This window comes from Diadema setosum, chromosome 12 (assembly GCF_964275005.1).
Source record: "Diadema setosum chromosome 12, eeDiaSeto1, whole genome shotgun sequence".
Classification (NCBI taxonomy): domain Eukaryota; kingdom Metazoa; phylum Echinodermata; class Echinoidea; order Diadematoida; family Diadematidae; genus Diadema; species Diadema setosum.
The window spans coordinates 20,885,734-20,908,144 of NC_092696.1; the positions used below are offsets into that span (position 1 = coordinate 20,885,734).

The 22,411-nt window shown below is 39.6% G+C and overlaps 1 protein-coding gene across 1 annotated transcript in view; it reads right to left on the reverse strand.

Moving 5' to 3' along the window:
• Window positions 1–1,943: 1,943 nt before the first annotated feature.
• Window positions 1,944–22,411, reverse strand: part of LOC140235799 (oxysterol-binding protein-related protein 8-like) — a 97,618-nt gene continuing 77,150 nt past the window's right edge. Inside the window, exons 5-20 of the mRNA XM_072315800.1 lie at window positions 20,245–20,325; window positions 19,257–19,379; window positions 18,248–18,473; window positions 17,545–17,705; window positions 16,420–16,598; window positions 14,458–14,539; window positions 13,514–13,612; window positions 12,570–12,765; window positions 11,688–11,785; window positions 9,501–9,590; window positions 8,773–8,808; window positions 6,785–6,885; window positions 5,827–6,012; window positions 3,510–3,663; window positions 2,813–2,948; window positions 1,944–2,206 (exon numbers count right to left, since the gene is read on the reverse strand). Coding sequence (XP_072171901.1) covers window positions 1,944–2,206; window positions 2,813–2,948; window positions 3,510–3,663; window positions 5,827–6,012; window positions 6,785–6,885; window positions 8,773–8,808; window positions 9,501–9,590; window positions 11,688–11,785; window positions 12,570–12,765; window positions 13,514–13,612; window positions 14,458–14,539; window positions 16,420–16,598; window positions 17,545–17,705; window positions 18,248–18,473; window positions 19,257–19,379; window positions 20,245–20,325 — 2,211 coding nt within the window. The remainder of the gene's footprint in view (window positions 2,207–2,812; window positions 2,949–3,509; window positions 3,664–5,826; window positions 6,013–6,784; window positions 6,886–8,772; window positions 8,809–9,500; window positions 9,591–11,687; window positions 11,786–12,569; window positions 12,766–13,513; window positions 13,613–14,457; window positions 14,540–16,419; window positions 16,599–17,544; window positions 17,706–18,247; window positions 18,474–19,256; window positions 19,380–20,244; window positions 20,326–22,411) is intronic.

The following is a 22,411-nucleotide window of genomic DNA, read 5'->3' on the forward strand; positions in this document are numbered from 1 at the left end:
ATTTGAATTGAGTTATACATCATTTCAAAGCTTAGAGTCTGCTCTTTCAGAACCCATGTCTGGCGACTTTCTTTTTTTTTTTTGGTTTTGTGATGCAGGGTCACATTTGCTCTAGGCAGACTAATGCGAGCTATTGCATTAGTCAAATGATTCAGATCTTAACTTCTTCTTTTGCTTCTCTGCATAATACAGTTTGCATTCCCATTCAAACAAAGACTGCTATTACCATTAGCAAACAATCTACACATGCATAATGTACGTCTTGATATGAAAGAGGCAAATGCGACAACAACATCGGAACAATTTGTTTACACCACCAACCCTGGGCTTGTGAGCAACACATGTACATATCTCTATGCACTGTACGCAGTTGAAAAAGGAGTAAACTGTATGGTTGGTAGTTACCAGAGGCTCTACACGTGCCCAGGTACTATGTAGCTTAAACTGCCAAGCATTGTCGGTCATTCATCCCAAAACTCAACCAAGTTGTAGAGTTTGAACTGTTTATGTGCCACATTCGCACATCCGACTCAGTCGACGGCGTGGCAACTTCGCATATTCTGCTCAAACGCACAAACCCGCCCAAACCGATCGATAAATCGCCAAATGCCGCAGTTCAATGAAAGCGTTTCTCGCGGTTTTGTTCCTCTCACATATAGCTTGCTTTTCATGTGGTGATTGACTATTAAGCCATGTTCCCTACTGGATTTGTGTGTGACTTTGCAGTTTCTGTCACTGTTTTGTGTGCAAAAGTCATGCCATTACAGTAATGCGCTACTGGCCATTTGAAAGAAAAACAATCGTAGATTTGTCATACAATTTTCATTAAAGCAAAGCTTGGCATTTTTCTTTACAACTTTGCTCACTACATGTCCAACTTAACATAAATCTATAGAAGTTACAAAGATTTGAAAAAGAGAATGTTTTCTCAAAGCACGTCTACTTTGGTGTCTTTGAATAATGTGGCACACAAGGGGTTTCCACCGTGGCACATAAAGAGTTAATAGCAAACCCATTCAGGTGTAGCAATGTGCCTCAGTCCAACGGGAAGACAATGGTGACACAATGATTAGAGGGGGATTAGATAATCTCTTTTCAGTGACAATAGAAGTTTTCAGACATAGGTGCCAGTAATAGCAAAGACAGCACTCCACAGTGCATGCTAATAGGTAAACAAAGCATTGAGAGGCCAACCATGGGTATAGAAATCATCTGCACTTTGTAAATCAAGAAATCAGGATTTAGTACAAGGGGGGATTGTGATTGCTACAATAATCAGCTACAAGGTATTGATGACAGAAGTCCATGTCTTGCAACTGATTGACAAATTGCCCTACATCGACGTAAATAAGCACTGAATTGATCAGTGTTTTTTAGTGGTAGCCATGATAAAAAATCATGGGCGTACATACTCGAGCAGGATTCGAACCTGATCAGCGGACAGGCGTCATCTCCACTAGACCACCGAGCTTGCATGCTCACTATGTTTCCTTTTGATTTGATTTTTGTCTCAAATCATCTTTTACTTGGGCTACAAGTTCAGCTGTGTGGTGAACTTGTCTTGGACAATTGGTTATTTCAGAGGAAGGGGACATCCCACAATACCTCACCACTCTTACTGGTACCATACTATTCAGCAGGTTTTCTTGGATTAAAAAGCAGGGTCTCCAAAACCTTATCACAACACAAACAATGTTTGTCACACTTCATGCTTCATAGACTCATACAGTTATGAATACATCACTTTCTGATATAAAATTTTTAGCTCAATCAAGCAGGATTTGAGTTGGGCTGGGGGGAAAAATGTTCACCGCCTCACCGCTCTACTCGACCATTCTAGGCAGAGACGAGATGGTACAAATACAACATTTTATGAAAAACATTGAAAGAAATGAATTTAAAAAAAGGTAAATAAAACAAGGAAAAAACGGCGAAAACCTCCTTCAGACTTTGAAGAAGTACGCCGTCAGGAGTTGGCCGAAAATGAGCGCCGCGGCGACGAGGAGCCACTCGAACTTGGAGAAGCCCGCGGAGGCGCTCGCCCGGCCCTGCTGCTGGGCGATGAACGCCAGCCGGCTGTTGATGGCCTTCAGCTCCTGCTGGACTCTTTCGGAACCCTCCCGGATCGGGCCCACGATGTCCTCCACGCGGGCCCCGGGCAAGGTCAACGGCTCTACTCTGCTGCTGGACTTCTGGCTGGAGTCATCTGTACAGTACAACAAAAAATTGATTTAAAGTGAATGCTTTCAAATCCTTGGGTGAGACTACAGTGCACAGAAGTTCTCAAACAGCGATTCCGAGAGAGTGAGGAAGCGCTAGCAATGGTAGTGTTCTATCAAATGTAACGGTCACCGAACTACTGATCATTTTATTGTACATTAGTTGGAAAGAAAGGAAGGACAACAAAGTGCACAACGGACAAAATTTTGAGAACTTTCTTTCATAGCTAGGTATAACAATTTTAGACACACTTAAAAACAAAACAAAAAATGACACACGTAGAGAGTTGTTCTACTAACGCAAACTACGAAGGATATACAACAGAAAGGTATAACATAATATGCGTATGGTAGCACAGAGTCAAAGAAAATACACTGCATATCAATCCGTTGAGGACGGGGTGATTTTGCTACAACACCCACAGACACTTGCCCGAGTGTACTCGGGACTCGTCCTCAATGGTTTAAAGACATGATATATCAATATTCACACTAAACAGAGCATTAGATCCAAATCTTTGGTACATTCTTCTCTCTCTTTTCATAAAATGTCCAGAGAAGTCGACAAAAAGAAAGGGAGAGGAGGGACCCACCTTCATTTTCCGAGAGGTCAGTGTTCTCCCCCGAGGTCACGTCGCTGTCCCCGCTGGCAGGGTCGGGGGATCCGCTCCCTATCCGCGACCGCCCCTGGGTCTTCTTGTTGTGGGCGTGCTTCAGGGAGGCATTGCGCTGCAACGAGGATCATTTTTGCAGGAAGGTTGATGAGGAATTGAGGGGGGGGGGGAAGAAAGCAAATTTCGTATGATAAAGAAAAGCTTCTCCGATGATGATCATCAACGACTGCCACATGTACACTGCAAATGGTGCAGCCAATACAGTTTTCAGACATACGCTTCAAGGTATGAATAACAAAACGAGAACGCAGCCTAAGGTATTTGGATGCCAGTGAAAAACTACAAAACTTGATTACTGCTCATCACATCTGAGCTGCATACAACAGTCTCTTCTACTTATATACATCATAACTACTGATGAGAGACAGTGATAGGCTAATTTGACTGAACATAGAATAACAATGATCTACAAGACTCTCATTAAGCACACGTAGGGATTGAAAACAAAAGAAATCTTTTTTACAGGTTTTCATGTTAATGAATGTCTTGGTTTCAGTTGTAATGTTGAATACTATTATCCTTCATATGTTTAAAAATGGAAAATTAAAGATGGTAGAATTGAAGTGGAAACTGAAGCAAAGATAAAGCCCCTGTGAGTTGCAAAAGTGTGGCTAACCTTTAACCTCTGTTCTGTGGGCCCGTTTCTCCGGTTTGGAAGGCTGACTATGCTGGTGGTTCGGACGATCTGCGTCCGGTGCCGCGTTCTCGTCTGGATGATACCTTCCAGCTCAAACTGCTCGATGTCATTCAGAGGGTCCCACGGTCTCGTGCTGCATTGGTGTGAGGAGAAGAAAAATAAATATTTACGATGTCTTATAAATACAAACAAACAATTACTCAATTACCTCTACTCAACAGAGTACAATACATCACAATCCAAGAATAACTTTGCTACAACACACTTGAATGAATGAAAATAATTAATAATGATAACCAAAATTCATAATCCATAAATTTCTGAAGCAGTGAAGGAAAAAATACCAACAGGAAAAAAAAGAATCCCAGTTGGTAAAATTCATATACCTTCACATCTATAGCTTTCACACCTTCTTTAGGGTCCAGCATACATAATGATAATGACAACAAATCAAACATCCATGAAGAAATCAATGTGTTTTAAGAAGAACCATACAGGTGTGTACCACTGAACTCTACTACGGAAGGGACACTGCTCACAGTACACGCTGAGCGGCTATTGAGCTCGAAGCCAACGGCAGCCATTTTAAGACTCTCATTCCCACCCCTTCCATGCATTCTCCCCTACTCCAAAAGAACAAATGCATGCTAGGTGCTAGGTGGTACCAGTCATGAATACAATATGTTCAGTGAGTGTGGACTATTTTCAGCTTAATCTGATAATCCCTTCATTGTGGTTATCCCAGTGATTATCACAGAGCTTTACATCTTTTTTTTCCATTCACCGCACAGAGCACAGGCTAGTGAGATTAAACTTGAATAGACCCTAAACTTGAAAACCCCTTTTTTCAGTACACACTTTTCCAGAGTGTGTACTTTCTTTCCATTATATAATTAAGTGTAGCAAAAAAAGCTGCTGAAAACTGCTTATCCAATAGTGGCAAGCCAATGGAGTAAAATGGAGTCAAAATGGGCCTGAGCTTTCGATCCTAGCAGAATCTTCGGTCATTTTGCCTCTGACGAAGATTCTGCTAGGATCGAAAGCTCAGGCCCATTTTGAATTCATTATTTAATTAGGTTAGGAAGGTCCAGTTGTATTGAGTTATACATCATTTTAAAGCTTAGAGCCTGCTCTTTCAGAATCTGCCCTTAACCTGTTGAAGCCGAGTATATTCAGATAGATGTCTATAGAAAGCAAAATCAGCCCGTCCTCAACAGGTTGAACTAAAAATCCATTTCTGGCAACTTTTTGCTGGTTTTGTGATGCAGGGTCACATATACATGTATAGATTAGTAAAGTGACTTTGAGGCATTTGATATACAATGTAAACTCTTGCAAACTAAAATAAACATCAGCATGTATGACTAAAGTACACCTCACATGTAAAAGAAGTTTTTAGTCTAGCTCATGAAAAATATCCAATGTACAAAAAAGAAATGGTCATAACCAAAAAAAGCACCATTAAAATCAAACAAATGCAATTTTCAGGACTCGATGGGGTCAAGGGTCACCATGAGAGTGTATAAGCTGTCAAGTTATTTTCGTGTACAGATATTTTCGTCAATGAAGAGGCTACAGACAGTTTTGCGAGATGTTGTTACGTGAATGGACACCTACGCTCAACGTATGATATTGTAAATGCACTATTCCCGTAGTGCATGTCGATATTTTCGCGTGCTGTTCAATTCGCGATCCAACAGTGATTTGCGAAATTCGTGAAAATCAAACCCTTTGATAACTTGCATTTGTTGGTTGACTCTCACCTTCATTTTGTTGCCTTCTCTCGCTGTTTGCTCAGCCCCCCCCCCCACTCTTGCTGTTGCTATTTCACTCTTTTCCTTTCTTTATCCCTCTGTTGTTCCTTATCTTGTTTGATGTTGCCTCCCTATTCATCCTTATCCTTCAAAGGTTGCCCCCATGGTCCTCAGGATCATTACTGACCCTCCTCTGCCTTTTGTCTGTCCACCCTCCTGCTCTAATCCCCTCCCTTCACCTGTTGGGCTCCTTGCCCATGACCTCCTACCCTCTCCTTTTGTTTTCTCTGTTCTGTGTCCCTAGCCTGTCCCTGACTGTTCTTGTTGAGTGAAGTCCTTTTATGTGATTGCTTTCCCCGCCTGTTTGTCATTTTGCCTCTTACAAAGATTCTGCTATGATCGAAAGCTCAGGCCCCCTTTTGACTCCATTTTACTCCATTGGCTCACCACTATTGGATAAGCAGTTTTCAGCAGCTTTTCTTTGCTACACTTAAAACCAAACCCTCACGAAATTAGCAGCTTATACAGTACGACAGACTCACTCCGTGTGCTTGTAGATCCAGTCGCCTGTGATGTCGTCCCTCTCAAAGAGGCGCGGCATCCACTCCACCATCTTAGCCTTGCGCTCCTTGTGCCCTTTTCGCTGCTCCTCCTCCAGGATGAACTTCTCCTTCGTCGCCTCGTGCACGTCGCCGTGGTTCAGCGCCTCGGTGACGCGGGACCAGAGTCTGCGAACAGGGATGGGAATTTCACAGGATACCATACATGACGGCATGTAAACGATCAAAAACCATCTCTCCGCACAGGACATGTGAAATACAATGTAGCAAGAATGAAAAAAAAAAAAAAATATGTGTCATTTATTTTCTACTGACATAGTTTTTTGCAAATTTCAACTTGCAGGACAATTTCTGCAGCGTGGTTGAATTTCTGATCAAGAACCAAAGTGACATAAATAAGGATTTTTTTGTTTTGTTTTGATTTTCCCCATTGCAGATTCTACACACTGCATTTCTGTAAGTGGAGGCAAAACTTTTGAAAGTTGTTGATTTCACACATATTCAGACAACTTTTGAAATCGATGGAATAAAAAAAAACCCACTAAGAAATAATGGTAAATACAAAACATAATTGAAACATGTTTGTTGTGATGTTATGTAATGTCTTTTTATGTGGCAAAACAAGAAAAAAAAATTAACGCACAAACAGACAGACACATAGACAGAAAGAAAAAAAAATATGCACACACATAAACATGCACACACAGTTGATATAACCATAGTTTAACCCTAAATCTTTTTTTATAAACATCTTATCACAAACATGAAGAGAGAAGAGAGTGAAAGAGAGAGAGACAAATCAGAAGAGAGAAAGGAAAAGAGAATCACACTAACACACACAAACAAACTTAAAAAGTTACAATAACTAAAGGTAACACAATCAATTTCAGATGCACACAGTGTACCAAGAATTTTGCCAAACAAGGCAGCTTCCACTAACCTCTCAGACTCAAACTCCCCTTGTTCTTCCAGGATGGCTGTGGATCTCCTTAATCGATTCCTCTTGACTTCGGGAGTGACGGCCCAAAATTGCTCCGTGTGCTGGAGAAGAGGGGAGTTCAAAGTGCATCGTTACCCTCAAATATTTCAGGCGATTATTTGTAAAACCTTGGGTAAAATGGTCATAATGCCACATACATGTACATTGTACTGTATATGCCACATACAAGTTGTACTTCGCAGGGCTTTTATTTTCACAAATTTTGCGAGTCAGATGCAGAGACTCCAACCCCAAGCACCTTCTGATCTGGAGATTCTCCTGCCTGAAACCCCTAGCAAACGGGAGACTCCAAGTTGATGTGTGCGAAGCGCTAAGTTCCTAGGGTTCTATATGCTCTCTGGTGCTATCTAAGGCTTATTTTTTCCAACTTACAATAGCAATAAGTAAGAAATCCTTTCCAACGGGAGACACAGAGCCAGGGCGGGAGAAATTAAATCTCAAGCGGGAGAACGGGAAATTTTGCAAAAGTGGGTTTTCGGCGGGAGGTCTCCCGTTGAAAACGGGAGAGTTGGAGTCTCTGCAGATGCTATTCACAAATTCAACAACACATGAAAATATCAATTCTGATCCTGTTGAGCACGCAAACATTTATCTGTTCCTTACTGTCGTGGTACTTCACGACTGCAAATTTAACCACTCACAAAATTGTTGGGAAAAAAGAAACAAACCAAAAACAAAACTGAACATATTATGTTTCCCATTAACACCAGCCTGAGAATACTTGGGACTAGCCTTCAATGAGTTAAGTACTCATTTCATTGCATGCAGAGTAAGTTCTTATGGATGGAATGCCAGGAGTGGGTGCATCACATGTTACTCAAAAGCTCAAAACTGGTATCAAAGTGATTTGCCATTCCAAGGGTCCCAAACCTTAATAGAGCTTGTCATTTGATATACCACCTTGTGATTATTGTGCTCTCGATGAATAACACTAGTGTACCTCAGGCACTTCTGCAACCAAAAGATATGATGTGGATGTTGTACACACAGACTGTGTTTATTGGCACGAGTCTTGTTGGTTTCATGCATCAACCACATCCTCTATCTTTAGAGTACTTCCCTTGCAAAACAAGCGTCATCAGCCCTTAAGAGTAAAGTATTGTTCGACTTTGCATTAAATAAAGATGTACATGTCTCTTTTATGCGCTTCATATTCGCATGCTAAACTCAGTCGACTTTGCATATTTTGATCAATTTCTCAACTGCACACAAACTAATCATTAAATTGCAATTTGTCATCATGAATTAAAAGTGTCACAGTCATAGAATTATCGTAAGATGTACAGTAAACATGATGTATCACTGCAAAGCTTGTGTTTTTCTCTACAACTTTGCTGTCCAGCATTCGCAGCATTGACATTTCTACCACAAAAAAAAAAAAAAGAAGTTGTATGGCTTTGAAAAACGGAGTGTTTTCCAAAAACATTCATACGTTGCAGTCTCAGAATATTGTGGTACCGGATCTCTCCATTATACGGACGCAATCTCGCCGTGATTTTTTTTAAAAAAATAATTACGGGAGGAAAGGGGGATTCCCAACTCCTTGAGAACTCCTACACAAACACACATGAATTACATATTACTTCCAACATTAACATACACCTCTATTTTGGGGTCTGTTACTGAGTGTAACAATGAAAAGGTTGCAGTATACACATTACTACATGTGGTACTACAATGGGCTACATCAGTACATGTGTATGTATATGTACATGTATAAAGCATTGAGTCTCCTGTATCCGGTCAAATCCCTTATCCGGATGAGCCCCTGTCCCGACTTGTCCGGATACAAGAGGTTCAACTGTACTTTGTGGGTTTATACTATAGTGCACATAGAGTTGAGGCTTTAAATGATGAAACCCTACAACTGTCAGCTCTTTAGGCAAAACTTTTCCTCAGCAAACGGATATTTGATTGAAGTCCCTTACCTCTGTCTTCTTGTCCTTGATAAACACTTCTTCATCCTGCATAAGAAATACATCATGCAAACAAAAAGCTTTAATATGAAACATAGCAAATCACCAATTACTGTATCTCTTTTTGATATTTACTAAAGCAAGGCTGCCAACACTTATCAAGGCAAAGAGGAAAAAACAAAAACAAAATATCTTCATTGAAAAAAAGGAAAGACTGCATGCATTAAGTAAAAAACATTAGGACATATTTATGTGTCAAATATACATCTTTTCTGACATTTGTTGAAAGAGAGACATATGCAACAGTTAGGAACTCTAAGAAAGTGATGTTATCCATTTCCATTCTTGCTTTATTCCAACATTTAAACCAGTACAGGTCGGGGCATAACATTTTATCTTCGAAAGCAGAATTAGACTTGAAGTCAGTTTGAAACGCAGCCTTGGTACAAATGCAAGCACTACAAGGTAATGATGATGATGATGATGGTGATGGTGGTGGTTGTCATGCTAATAATCTCTATGAAGACTGTAATATGTGCAGAACCCAGACAAGGTGTAGGATTTCATTTTACTGACTGCACAGGGAGCTCTGCATATAAACTGATACCACAAAATGTAAAGATACAGGTTATACAATTACGGCAGACAGTATGAATGCCATGCGGCAAGAAACAACAACAACGACAACAACAATTATAAATCACTAAATTAAGAAAACAACAATGAAGACAACGACTCACCCATTTGCCGCTTAGCGTGGCGAGAGTCTCCTTCCCGAATTTGATCTTGCCCTGGATTTGATTGGATGAGTCACTTCCCCCGAGGAATGGCTGCACGATGGAGTCAGATTACGGTAGATATGATGATGATGATGAGAACAACACTTACAACTGTATAAGCGCATAATCATAACTTGGCTGGGATTTCACTCTCCAGGGGGAAACAACACTTGAAATTCAAGCCGACTTGCAATAATATGTGCACAGAGTGAAATCAAACGAGCAGGAGAGTAACAGTTTCTATATCATTGGTCAAAGCATAGATGAATCTTTGGAAGTTTGACATGTCCCATCAAAGTAACGTTGGTCATACATTGTTTGTGCAAACTGAACGAGGTGAGAATACTACTACAACAGTGTACCTCACAAGTCCCTTACTGTCTAATACACAATACACATATATTCTGATTACTTTGTCCTTTTTTAAAACAATATTAAAAAGAAAATAATCATGCTATTTTTGGGCAGAGGTGTCTGTTGAAGGTACATTTCTGTATTCATTTCAACATATACAATAATGTCTTATCAAGATACAATCAGGTGATAACAAACAAATTGTACAGTGTACACATTGATGTATAAATTTGATATAAAACCTTGGTTGATAAAATGAATACAGCTGTTATTAATGCAGAACCGGAGACTATCATATGTGACCGTGCATCACAAAACCAACAAAAAGTTGCACGCCTTGATTTTATGTGACGACTCAAAAAAGGTGAAACGGGTCAACCAAGTAAATCTTGAGTTTTTCATATTTTCTGAAAGAGCTATTCTTCATCTACATTATTTCTAAGTTTAGTATCATAAAAAAAAAATGGGAAAGTGTGTTTCAGCAGTTTTTCTGCAACCCTTCTTTTTGTAGAGTAGTGAGATCAGCATTGTCATAGAGGCCCCTTTTCATTTCTTGAAAATCCTTTGCAGGCTCTTCAATTTCAACTCTAATAACTTTTGAAAAGGCTAGTACTGCTACTTTGAAAGTTGGCATTAATAATGGAAAGAATGTGTTGATAGAGCATGCTCAATTTCAGCTTAATCTGATAATCCCTTCATTGTTGTTGCTCAGGTGGTTTACATCCTGTTTTTTGTCCCATTCATGGCACAGCTACATGTAGCACAGTTTGGTGCAATTAAAGCGCTTGAATAGACGCTGTACTTCAGAGCCTCTTTTCTCAGTTCACACTCTTCCACAGTGTGTGCCTTCTTTCCAATATTTAGACAGGCTAGGAGAGTCCATTTGAATTGAGCTACATGTACACATCATTTTAAAGCTTAGAGTCTGCTCTTTTAGAATCTGTACTTAACTAAATATCCATGTCTGGCGACTTTTTGTTGATGCAGGGTCACAAACACGACAAGACCTCATAACTACAATATGTCAAATGTTCAGGAGAGCCAAAACACATGGCGGCCAAAGCACTATAGTGAATGGGATAGCCTTTCCTTTGACATGCTGTCGTGGCTTCATTTTTGGAGTAAGACAGTTGGGATTTGGACAGGTCCTCACTTAACCCATTATTTGACCATAAATCTAAAAAAGTCATTTTCACCAAAATTGCAGATACAAGGTCTTGTCACCCTAGCGACGATATGTCATTGCTTGAAGTGAAAGTGGCCCCCAAAATACATTGTATTGGTGTTGAGGATTAGAGAAATAAATGTCATGATAATTGATGTAATAACCAATGACTCTCATGGGGAAGGGAAGGGTTTGAAGTTGCTTTAATGATAATTATTGACCAGAACCATGATTTTTTACATCCCTTTATTTTTCTTTTCAATGCACAAAATAATGGGAGAGTTCCAAGGTATATGACATGATCAGTTAATCCGAATTGCAAACACTGCATGGTTTATAAGACATAGACATTAACCCGTTGAGGACGGTTTGATTTTGCTACAACACGCATTTCCCATAGACGCTTGCCCGAGCATACTCGGGACTCGTCCTCAACGGGTTAAAATTTCATAATTAGTTAATTTTGTGTCTAATTTCAATAGGGTGTTTCTAATTGAATCACAAGAGGATGATGTACTAAGTAAGGAAGTATGTACAATTTGCATATCTTCCCGACTGTTACACACACAATGCATTCTGGGCTGGGTTGATCTGATCCGCGATAATCGATGGCATGTTGCCATGGTTACCTTGAGTTTGAAGTCTATCTCGGTCTTGTAGCCCGTCTTCTCACATTCCAGTGTCACCTTCCCTCCGTACTCCATGGTCAGCGTCCCGTACAGAATACCTGGCATGTACACAGTGGAGGAACATGGGTCATTCTCATGAAGTAACAAACGAACAAACATCATGGATTCCACTCTCTCTTCTCTGGCAGCAATGCATGCATGGCTTACAGATTTACACTGTATATTCTGCAGTGATTCTATTTTGCAAATTTGCATGCTGATGGTGTTTGTTAAAATAACTTGTGACAATGATTTACTGTAAAACCAGAAATTTTTTTTGCATGAATGAAACTTTCCTGAATTTCGTAAGGAGCCAAGACTGGTAATAGAAAAACGCATGCGCAAATTTCAGTCTATAAAAAGGCATTGAAGGTAAGTGGCAATTTGCAAAAGTTTCATGACTTAAAAAAGACTATCGGCTCCAATTCATGAAAGTTTCAAGCCACAAATGTTAATGGTTTTATAGTATTCCCTCCCATGACTCAAATGCAATGCAAATCTTGCTTCCAACAGGGGAAATTTGCAACTTTTCTTTTCTGAAAAATTGGTAATATTTACTTCTTTATTATTCTGTCAGAATAGGACGTCAGTTGAAAACACCACATATAAATATTTTCTACTTCGACTGAAAAGTTTCAAACTTACACGAAAAAAAAAAAAATTACAGATTTGACATATTGACTGGGGGGTAGAAATGATATCAAATTTCCAAGTTTTGAAAAGACTGAACTTTCTTTCTTTTCAGCAAAATCCCCTCCTTCAAAGTTCTCACCTACTAATGTCTGCAAAACTTATCGTTAAATGTGGCAGCAGGCCACACATTATGAGGTCCAAACTCCTCACCTTTGCAGTTTGCGTAGGGCATCGTAATGAGGTAATCCTCGCCCCGCCCCAAGAGGGTCAGCTTGCCCACCCCGTCCATGACGGCGCAGACCGAGTTCCCGTAGAATTTGCTCTTGGCAAGAATGCTGCCGCAGATGCAGAAGCCCTCCTTCCGGTTGGTGATGTAGAAGGCCGTCACTGGCGGATGATGGGATACCTGTTGCCATGGAAACGAGAGAGAACACATCCATTCAAAACAATGATGGTATTAAAGATATTTTCATGTGATGAAAGGGGAGCTAACAATTAGAGACAATCAGCAGGTGCCATAAAAGAGAGGTTTCCCTTTGCAACATCATGTTTGACATTACTAAAGATCTATACTGAAAGTCTAATTCTTTGATGACACAATGACCAGGGCACATTTACTTTGATATTGCTGTACTGAAATAAACAACAACAACAAGCAACCAAAAGCAGAGAAGAACAAAAATATTGCCAGATACAGTACCAATATCACAACACTCATCAAGCAACAGCAATAGCAACAACAACACCACCACCACAACACACACACACACACACACACACACATTCACACACAAAATGAAATGCCAGGTTCATATATGTACCTTCAATTTCAAGCATATTAACTTGCACCGTTTGGACAGTGGAGTGGGCACATCAGTCCATTCAATGTCGACTCGACTTTGCCTACCAATGTGTATTGGATTATGCATACTTGTTACTAAATATATGCCTACATGAAAAGTTAGATATTACTCTATCAAATGTCATGCTATATTCTTGACTTACAAGATGATACTTCTCTGTAGTTATGGCATAAGAACATTGCTCACGTCAATGAATTGAATTGCATTCATACTTCACGAGAACATTTCACCATCATAGAAATGATCATGACGTGCTTCCATATAGCTTTGTTTCAGTGATCTTTTCCTCACCTGCTCAGCAATGTAGAATGTTCTCGTTTTGGTCTTTGGATGTTCCCACATACAGCGGAATGTCTCGCCGATGATAGGATTGTATGGCTTTTTCAGGCCCTGTAAACAATGCAAGCAACAGAAAACACAACATGCAGTGTGTCACATCATGGAGTCGCAATGGATCCTCGCAATCACTTGTCCAGGGAAATTTGAATATGCAGCTGGGCTAGTAAAACACAAGAAACTTGTGTGTATAGGAAAACTATTTTATAGTTTGGATACACATTGGGCGTGCTGAAAGAAAAATAATGAAGATGGCTCAAACATTGAATGAAAACATACATAAGAGATGATCATATCAAACTGAAAGAGAAACAGCTTCTAGTAAAATATGTAGATGGTACAATTCTCATAGTTACAAAATCTATTGTTTGTTTGAACTAACGATTTCTTTTTGTCCCCAAACTATCTTTTTTGGTTTTTTTTTTTTGTCTTCTTACCAATCCGCCAATGGTACCCACTGATAAAAGAAGAATAAACCCACTACGTACAGGAGCAAACTGTGTAATGCATGAAATCTATGGATAGTTCCGATTTCTAATGGGCAAGGTGTCAATTGTGTACTATAGTACTCTGATCATGTCGCACATACAAATGTATAACACATTTCTTAACCCGTTGAGGACGAGTCCCGAGTATACTCGGGCAGGTGTCTATGGGAAATGCGTGTTGTAGCAAACTCAGTCCGTCCTCAACGGGTTAAGGAATTTATTCATTGGAGATTCAGTCACAGTCAAAACAATCAATTTTGAAGAAAATATATATGTGCGCTTGCAAAGAAGGCCATGACATCCCAAAACACACCGGGAGTTTGATTTCTAATTTTGTTTACTGCTGTACATGGTAGTTTGCTGTGCTCTATAGGGCAACTGACATTTGCTCAAGAAATGCAGAAGGGATACCTTTGGCTTTTTGTAGAACCCTGAGAGATACCAGCGGACGACCTCCTTCATGCGAGAGAATGGGTCTTCCTCCTGTACAGCTCTGTAACATAGATTGGGATGGAGACATGCTTGAGTTATAGACAGACGGCCTTCCCCCCTCCCCCCCGGCATAAGTTCACCTAGTCTGTGATCTCTCCACTTGCTGGAAGGGGGGGGGGGGGGTTAAAGGGATGGTAGGCCTATACAGTGTAGTATTGATGGAGATGAGAATTAGAGTTTTTATTTATTTTTTCACAGGATACCAAGAAACCACTTATGAAATAGTTCAGAGCATACCATTCTAAGAGGAAATCAAAGTTATTTATATGAAAATCTGTTTTGGAATGGCTGAGACATTCTAAACCACAGTAAAACAAAGCAATCCTAATAACACACCTTTTATTAGGATTACTCTGTTTTGGATATCTCAGCCATTTCAAAACCAAATTTTCAACAAATGAACATTGAATCCATCTTGGAATTACATGTTCTTTCATAATTCATACGAGGTTTTTCTTTATCTCACCAGAAAAATGTTAGAAACATGAGGTCAGGTCTCACCCCAAACTATATGATCCCTTTAAGGTAATATTTGCTAGCTGCTGCGTCACAGATGGTATGAGATTAAGCATGCAAGTTAAGAAAAGGGGAAAAGACAAATTGGGGGCTAAAGATAGTCCTGATATGGGGCTATAAAGCAAAAACCAGTATAAATAAGAGGGCTATTGACAAGAGACTTTAATTCTGCAAACTTCCCTTTCATTTTCACACTCTTGTCTACTTTAACGAGGTGGAGCTAGGTTGCACTCTGTTCACCTGTTCATGGCTACTGTGATCCAAAATGCAAACACAGTGCATACATTTTTCTCTTCTGTCTGTTATTTTTTGACAGTCTTAATTTGTTTCTTCATATCGAACAATGGAAAATTGTTTTTGTTGTCAATATTTGACCGTATCCACAATGACTGTAATACAATCAAGAGATATATATCTGAGTGGATGTTCAGAGATGTCAAAATATGACCCCCCCCCCCCCAAAAAAAAAAAAAAAAAAAATCATCCAGATAACTGATGCAGTCACTTCTTTTTTTTCTTTTCTTTTCTTTTTTTTTTTTAAAGCTGAAAATCATAGGACAGATCATCCCTTGGTGTACCCACTGAGTTTGGAGTAAGTGCCAAAGCAAGCCTCTAGAACCAGATTTACCAAGACTTGAAATGTTATGACTCTATCGATACTTTAATACAAACACAAACACAAGCTAAATTGGGACTCTGGGTGGTTAACATACACAATAGAATCTGCCATGCCAACGACAAAATATCTGCCCAGATAAGGAGGCAAAGACAATTGACTGTAAAGATTGTGCAAAAATATGAATGTGGCACTCTGCCATAAGAAATGTTAATCAACATGAGTATAGCAAAAATTAAAGTGGTACATTAGCCTTTCACATCCAAGGAAAATTTTGTTTTAAAAAAGCCCAAATTATATATCATCTGGTCATCCTCAAATTGGCTACTCTATGCTTACTGCATGCCAGTATCCCATAGACAGTGGTTACAGAGGTGACAGAGGTTACAATGTAACTGGAACTTGTTGAATTCATTTATTACTACACAAACTCCAAATATGAGGGAAGCAGGAATGTTGATCTTCAGAAAGGAGTTACCAATTTGAGAATCAGTCAAAGATTTAGCACTTAGGAGGCTTTTCGAAAATTCTGCAGCAAAAATGTACAATAATGTATGGACAACATACAGCTAAATTATGGGGAATGCTTTTTTTTTTTCATTCTACAGTCTAATGAAATGCTAACATGGAAGATCGAAAAAAAAAAATCTAAAAAATCATACAGCATTAAACCCTAGAATTGTGTTTTGGGGGATTCTGGGGGTCAAAGGTTAAATGATGTGGAACAGAGAGAGCAAGCGAGGACTCACTTTGAGATGATGTCGGCATGGAAGTAGAAGTCTGAGAGCTTGTCCAGGAAGGAGCGCGGCTCCAGGACAAATGTGGGCAGGACCACGCGGGACAGGTCCATCCCGGGCCGGACCTGCTTCATGAGGGTCCAGATCAGGCTCTTGTTCTCCTCACCGAGGGTCTCTGTCTGGGAGATGTCCTGGGATGTGATTTGGAAAAAATGGAAAATCAAATAATGCCCTCATTTTGGAATAAAAGAAGCTTCAAAATAACAAATTTGGAATCTTCTTCTTCTTCTAGCGAATGGCACAAATGTGTCTGGTTGATACCATTTGCTGACTATTGCTATTCACCTGGGGTTGAACCACGAGGGGTTGGCGTCATTTGGATTATCAAACATTCAGAATGATGACCGTCATGTACTTCAATTTTTGGATCCACGAACATTGTGAATACCATCCTTACTTTAATTTTGGATGAATGAACCTTTGGATGTACGAATCTTATTTCGTTCTCAGATTAAGAAACTTTCGGGATTACGAATCTTACTTCTTTACGGATTAAAGAACCTTCGGAATTACAAATCTTTTTTTTATACTTCATTTTCAGATGAACAACCCTTCAGAATAACGAACATCACCCACAAAAATCAACCCTTCATTTGCACTATGCAAGAGTCTCTGGGTGTGTCATTGTCTGCTTCAAACCGTTTTTCAATGGTCTTGAGCTACGGAAAAACAGATTTGAAATCAGCCAAGTCATTTCAAGTCCAGTGTCTGTATTCTATTAAAATGACCTATGGAAACTGTATCAGAGGCAGTTGCTGACCTCTTTATACACAATGTCAATGAAGATCTGACACTGTTCTTTTAACCCATTGAGGACGGACTGATTTTGCTGTAACACACATTTCCCATAGATTCTTGCCCGAGCATTCTCGAGACTCGATCGTCTTCAACAGGAAATAAGAATAAATGGGTTAAGAGTACACAACCTTTTTCCATTACTCTACAGTGTTTCAGGACCTACTGTACATTGTATGTATACATATGCAGAAAAAGAAACACTAACAACAACGAACAGGCAAAAAAGCAAAGAGACTAGACCGTAAACACCAAACGAGACAAGATCACCACCAAACTTACCACACACAGCTCCTCGGTGATGTTGGGGACGTACGTGGTCTCCTGCACCTCCTGCTGGCTGGTCTCCAGGGGAGCCAGCTCCTCGACCTCCGACCCCTCACTCTCGCTCTTACTGTCGTTGTCCTTCTCCCTCTCGCCGTCCGCGTCCGGCTCGTCAAGACCTGGCAGAAAACAATTCGAATTTGATTCATCCAAACCTGTCCTCAGAAATTCTCTGGCTTCCCTTAACCCCCTTAAAGGACAAGTTCACCCAAAATATATATGCGGATTGTGTAAAAGCAGCAATATTTAGTAGAACACCTCGGCAAAAAATTGAGAAACAGTGGAAAATCCATTGAATCCTGCTCGAGTACATGTACTTGTATGCCCATGATTTTTCATCATGTCTACTAATAAAACACTAATCAATTCAGTGCTTATTTATGTCGATGTAGGGCAATTTATCAATCAGTTGCATTAAAAAAAAAAGAAGTTTATCTAAAAGTTTGAGATTTAATATGAAAATATCTTTAATTTTGTTTATATTTTCTTTATATCATTGTCTTGTGGTGATGTCATAAACCGTTATAGTCTTCTCATCCAATGACTCCATAACAGATACTTTCATTTTACTTTTGCCAGTCTTGGCTCCAGACAAAATTCTTGAAAGGTTCATGCTCGCGAAAGCTTCTGGAGTTAGAGTATCATCATAACCGCCACCAACCTTCATGCTTGAAGTGCTTGTTCTCGATCTCGTTGTCGTTCATCTTCCTCTCCGTGGCGAGGGCGGGGTCGTCCCGCATCGACCGCATCAGCAGGCTGGAGCACCGGAGGGCCAGCTCCAGGGCGTCCATCCAGCACTTGCCGTCCGCCTCCGAGGGCGCCCTGAATATCAGGTAGCTGCTGGGCAGCGGCTGGGTGATCGAACCCATGGTCTCCCCCTTGGGACCCTGTTTCGCGTTAAGTTGAACAAACCAAACATACTATTGGTAAATTTAATGCCATCATACTTTGTGTAAGTATTCTACACAGAAGTATTAATAGGGGTTTCCATTTGCACCCAAAGAGTACTACAAGTGAACAAAAGAACAAATTGTTCTTTATCATTTTCTAGGGAACACATTTACAGTACAACAGAATATACACAAATACAGACAAAAAAAAAAAAAAACAACAACAACAACACAATGCAACTAAACAGAAAGACAAAGGACAAACAAGGGATGACAAGAAAATAATATACAAAAACATCCACGGAATGTTAAATTCACTTGGAGCTGTGAATCCTTTATCAAGAGCATAATATCCACTACACAAAAGGACCCACTGAAATACAGAAAAAAATAATTCACAATGCATCTTTACAGAAAACACAGCAAAAGCATTGAATAAACAGATAATAACACACACACACACTCACATACAAAATGAAGATGTCCCATAAGAGACAGATTTAATGGGAGTTAGTTTCATGTGATAGTATGATATCAAAGTTCTGCCCTCAATTGACCAGAGACATTTTGGGGCCTGTTTCCATATCAAACAGAATTTTTACAGTGATTGCAATCTGCAAGTAATCCTGATACTATGACCGCACCCTTGAAACAACCAATCAGGTGGGTATATTTAGAGACTATAGTTTCCATGGTAACTGCAATCAACAGCGATGCAGCTTTCGTGCAGTCAATGCAGACATTTTTTACAATACTGCGACGCCGTAGCTGCTGACTCACCCTGGTCGCCCAAATTGACTGGTCAAGCGGGTGATAGATCTTGAAGCAGAACCCGTCCTTTTTCGACGGCCGCTCGATCAGCTCGCAGTTGTTAAGGAGGATCGTCCCTACCCACTGGCCGTGCTGCGGAACGGGAGAAATGGAACGAGACACAAAAAAAGAAAGATAAGTCTATGATTAATCAACAGAGAAGAGGTCTTGTGAATGAGAACCCACAATGAGTTTAATCTCTGTAAAAGTTGTCCATACTTACTCTCAGCATCTATACACTTCAGCTACTTAGTGTACAACTTGTCAAGCAGCTCAAAATGTGAAGTCGCTTGAAAAAAAAAATAACCTGCCAACACTGCCTACTGTGATACATCAGGGATTATGAGGATTAATGACATAATCTAATCCCAATCTTTCAACTACTGAATAGAGCAAATATTTTGCAAGGTTTATATTTTCATAAATTTCGTGAGTCGGTGCTATTCGTAAATTTTAAGACACACAAAAATATTGACTCTTATTCCGATATGAATGTGCCATGCGCATATACATTGATTCGTTCGGTACTGTATTTCACGATTGCGAATTTAACCTCTCGCGAAATCGTCATGCTAAAGAGATGGCATATGCAGTATAAAGCTTTAATACATTGTAGCATATTACATAATTTCTTGCTGTGCCTTGACCATGGTACCATGTAGAGTTGACACATTAAAATACACGCTTTAATCCTACTACTACTCTTTAATCATTAATATTATCCTCATTAATATTATCAAAATTGTCATCATTATCAATCTTCTACTTTTGTTTATCATAACCACCATTAATCATTATCACTGTAAATGACTGCAAGTTTCATGGCATCTAACCTGATCAGTGGGACAAAATTAGAGTAACAAGGGAAGGAACAAAAAAGAGACTGGCAAAGTTGAAGTGCTGATTGAGCGAAAAGGCTCAGTATGGGTCAAGAAATAAGAGGCAAGATCGGATTTACCTTTGGACTCTTGTAGATGACTAAAAGACCCGGTTTGAGCACACACCAGAGTTTGGTCCATCCCTTTAAACTCCCTCGCACCTGAGGAGAGCAGAGTAGAAAATGAGAAGAGAAAGAGAGAGAGAAAATAAAACATCAAGGCTGATAATCGAACAGTGAAGAAGAGTTAAAGATCAGGGTGGTCCATGTGGGATTTTTGTATGGTGCAAAGAGGTGTTAACATCTTTATGTCCTGGGATCTCAAAGACTCCTGAAGAAGGCAGAGGCCGCTGAAAATTTGAGTCGAATAAACTCATTCTTTAATGGAAAGAAATGCATTACCAGTTTATTTCATCATTTCTTCGTGGAGCCAATACGTGAATTCTCAACATGTTTATATGAAATTAATATAGATATATATTTTTTTAACCTTTTGGTCCAAATATGTAATAATGAGAATGAATGTTTTCTCCTGTTGTTATCCATCAAAAGGAAGTTAGAAACTAGATTCACATTCCACTTTTACATATATCTTTATAAATTATTTTTACACAGTAATAAAAATGTTTAGCTTGCACATATTGTTATGTCCATATTTATCAATTATCTTATATGTATATCTCAGAGTCTCCAGTGTGTAATTCAGTTTAATTTGAACTCATTGTGAAGTATACACAGCAATTCAGCCTGTTAGCTGCTATGTTTTTAGTTTATACCATATCTACAGTGTATGTTGCTGCTTTTTTTTTCATCAATAAACAACTTCACTTCAACTTAAAATAATAAAAGAGTGCCATGCCAAACATTTTTGACACATTTATGATATCAAACGAAACCTGTAAATGAGTCACTTGTGTCCATCGAGCTATTTTGAATATCATTCTGACAAGCGAAGGACTCTTGCCCCTGGATCACGGCTCATTATCTGCAGTCAATTGTTTGAAACTATTATGAGGCTAAGATAACACCTGAGAGCATCTACGAGTTGTTGTAGAACCCCAGAGCTTCCAGGGCAATGCTCGAGGGACCCTGGGACCCAGCCACAATGGACTATGGAGATTTACTAGTGACGTACACAAACTCATATACATGTATTGTACTTCACGAAAGTATATTGATGTACAATATAACCTAAACGTTTCCCGTATGCCACATACACATGGGCTGCCAATTTCTGCAGATAATAAAAATACTAACAAAACTACACAGTCATGCAAACATACTGATGCAGCGTAGAATCATATTTTGTAGGCAAAAGCAATATTTTGGTCAAAAATTGGATTCCTGTAAAATGTAGTAAACATAGAATGCATACTAAATCAAGCTTCAAAAATAAACATGACATTTGAAAAACAGTCAATGAACACATCTTCTTATTCATGGAAAAAAATAAATCCTATCCTATTATAAAACACATACGAATGGCAGGTCGCAAAAAACTCCTTTTTTTGTGGAAAATATGACACTTAGAATATAGCGAAAATAGAAATGTTGACATCTGAAAAACACATTTTCTTCTCATTCACAAAATAGCAATGACCCATCTTTATTATTGTCAAATACATAAGAGTGGTGGCTCTGCTAAAATTTCAAAGTTGTGGACCATCCTAGACGTGAATGATCCGAGGATGGCAGTAGCTCTGTGAGCACACAGTCTGTCAAATATCCGCACGTGGGGCTAAGGACAACTAATGGAGCACTTTGAATTGTGGAGACAGTTCTCGACTGACGAGATGGGAATACACACGACAGTCTACATTTAGCTGTGGATTGATGTCTCTGCGAGGTTGTATAATTTTCCTTGTGTCTCTCACATTGTGAACAAGTCAATCATTCCTGTGCGTGAATGGAGATGATTGATGCGCCAAATCGGTCAAATTACACGGAGGCATTCGTCCGCACAAAAGAAGAATGGTGCCGCAGCCGTCCGACTCTTCGTGACGCACTTGTCGGAACCCCGTTTTATTTTCCACCTGCTCCCGATCACTTACAACATTTACAGTAACACCTCCGCCCCTCAATCATCTCCGGTGCCAATAACCAGGTTCGGGGTCATTAGCCTCTCTCAAACGCATCCAAAGAGCATCGACCCTGATACCAAGGCGGAGAGCTCCAGTTGGCATTAAAAATGAAGCTGCTCATCGCTATGAAATGAAAATACCGCCATGTCTTCTCTGGACGTGTAGTA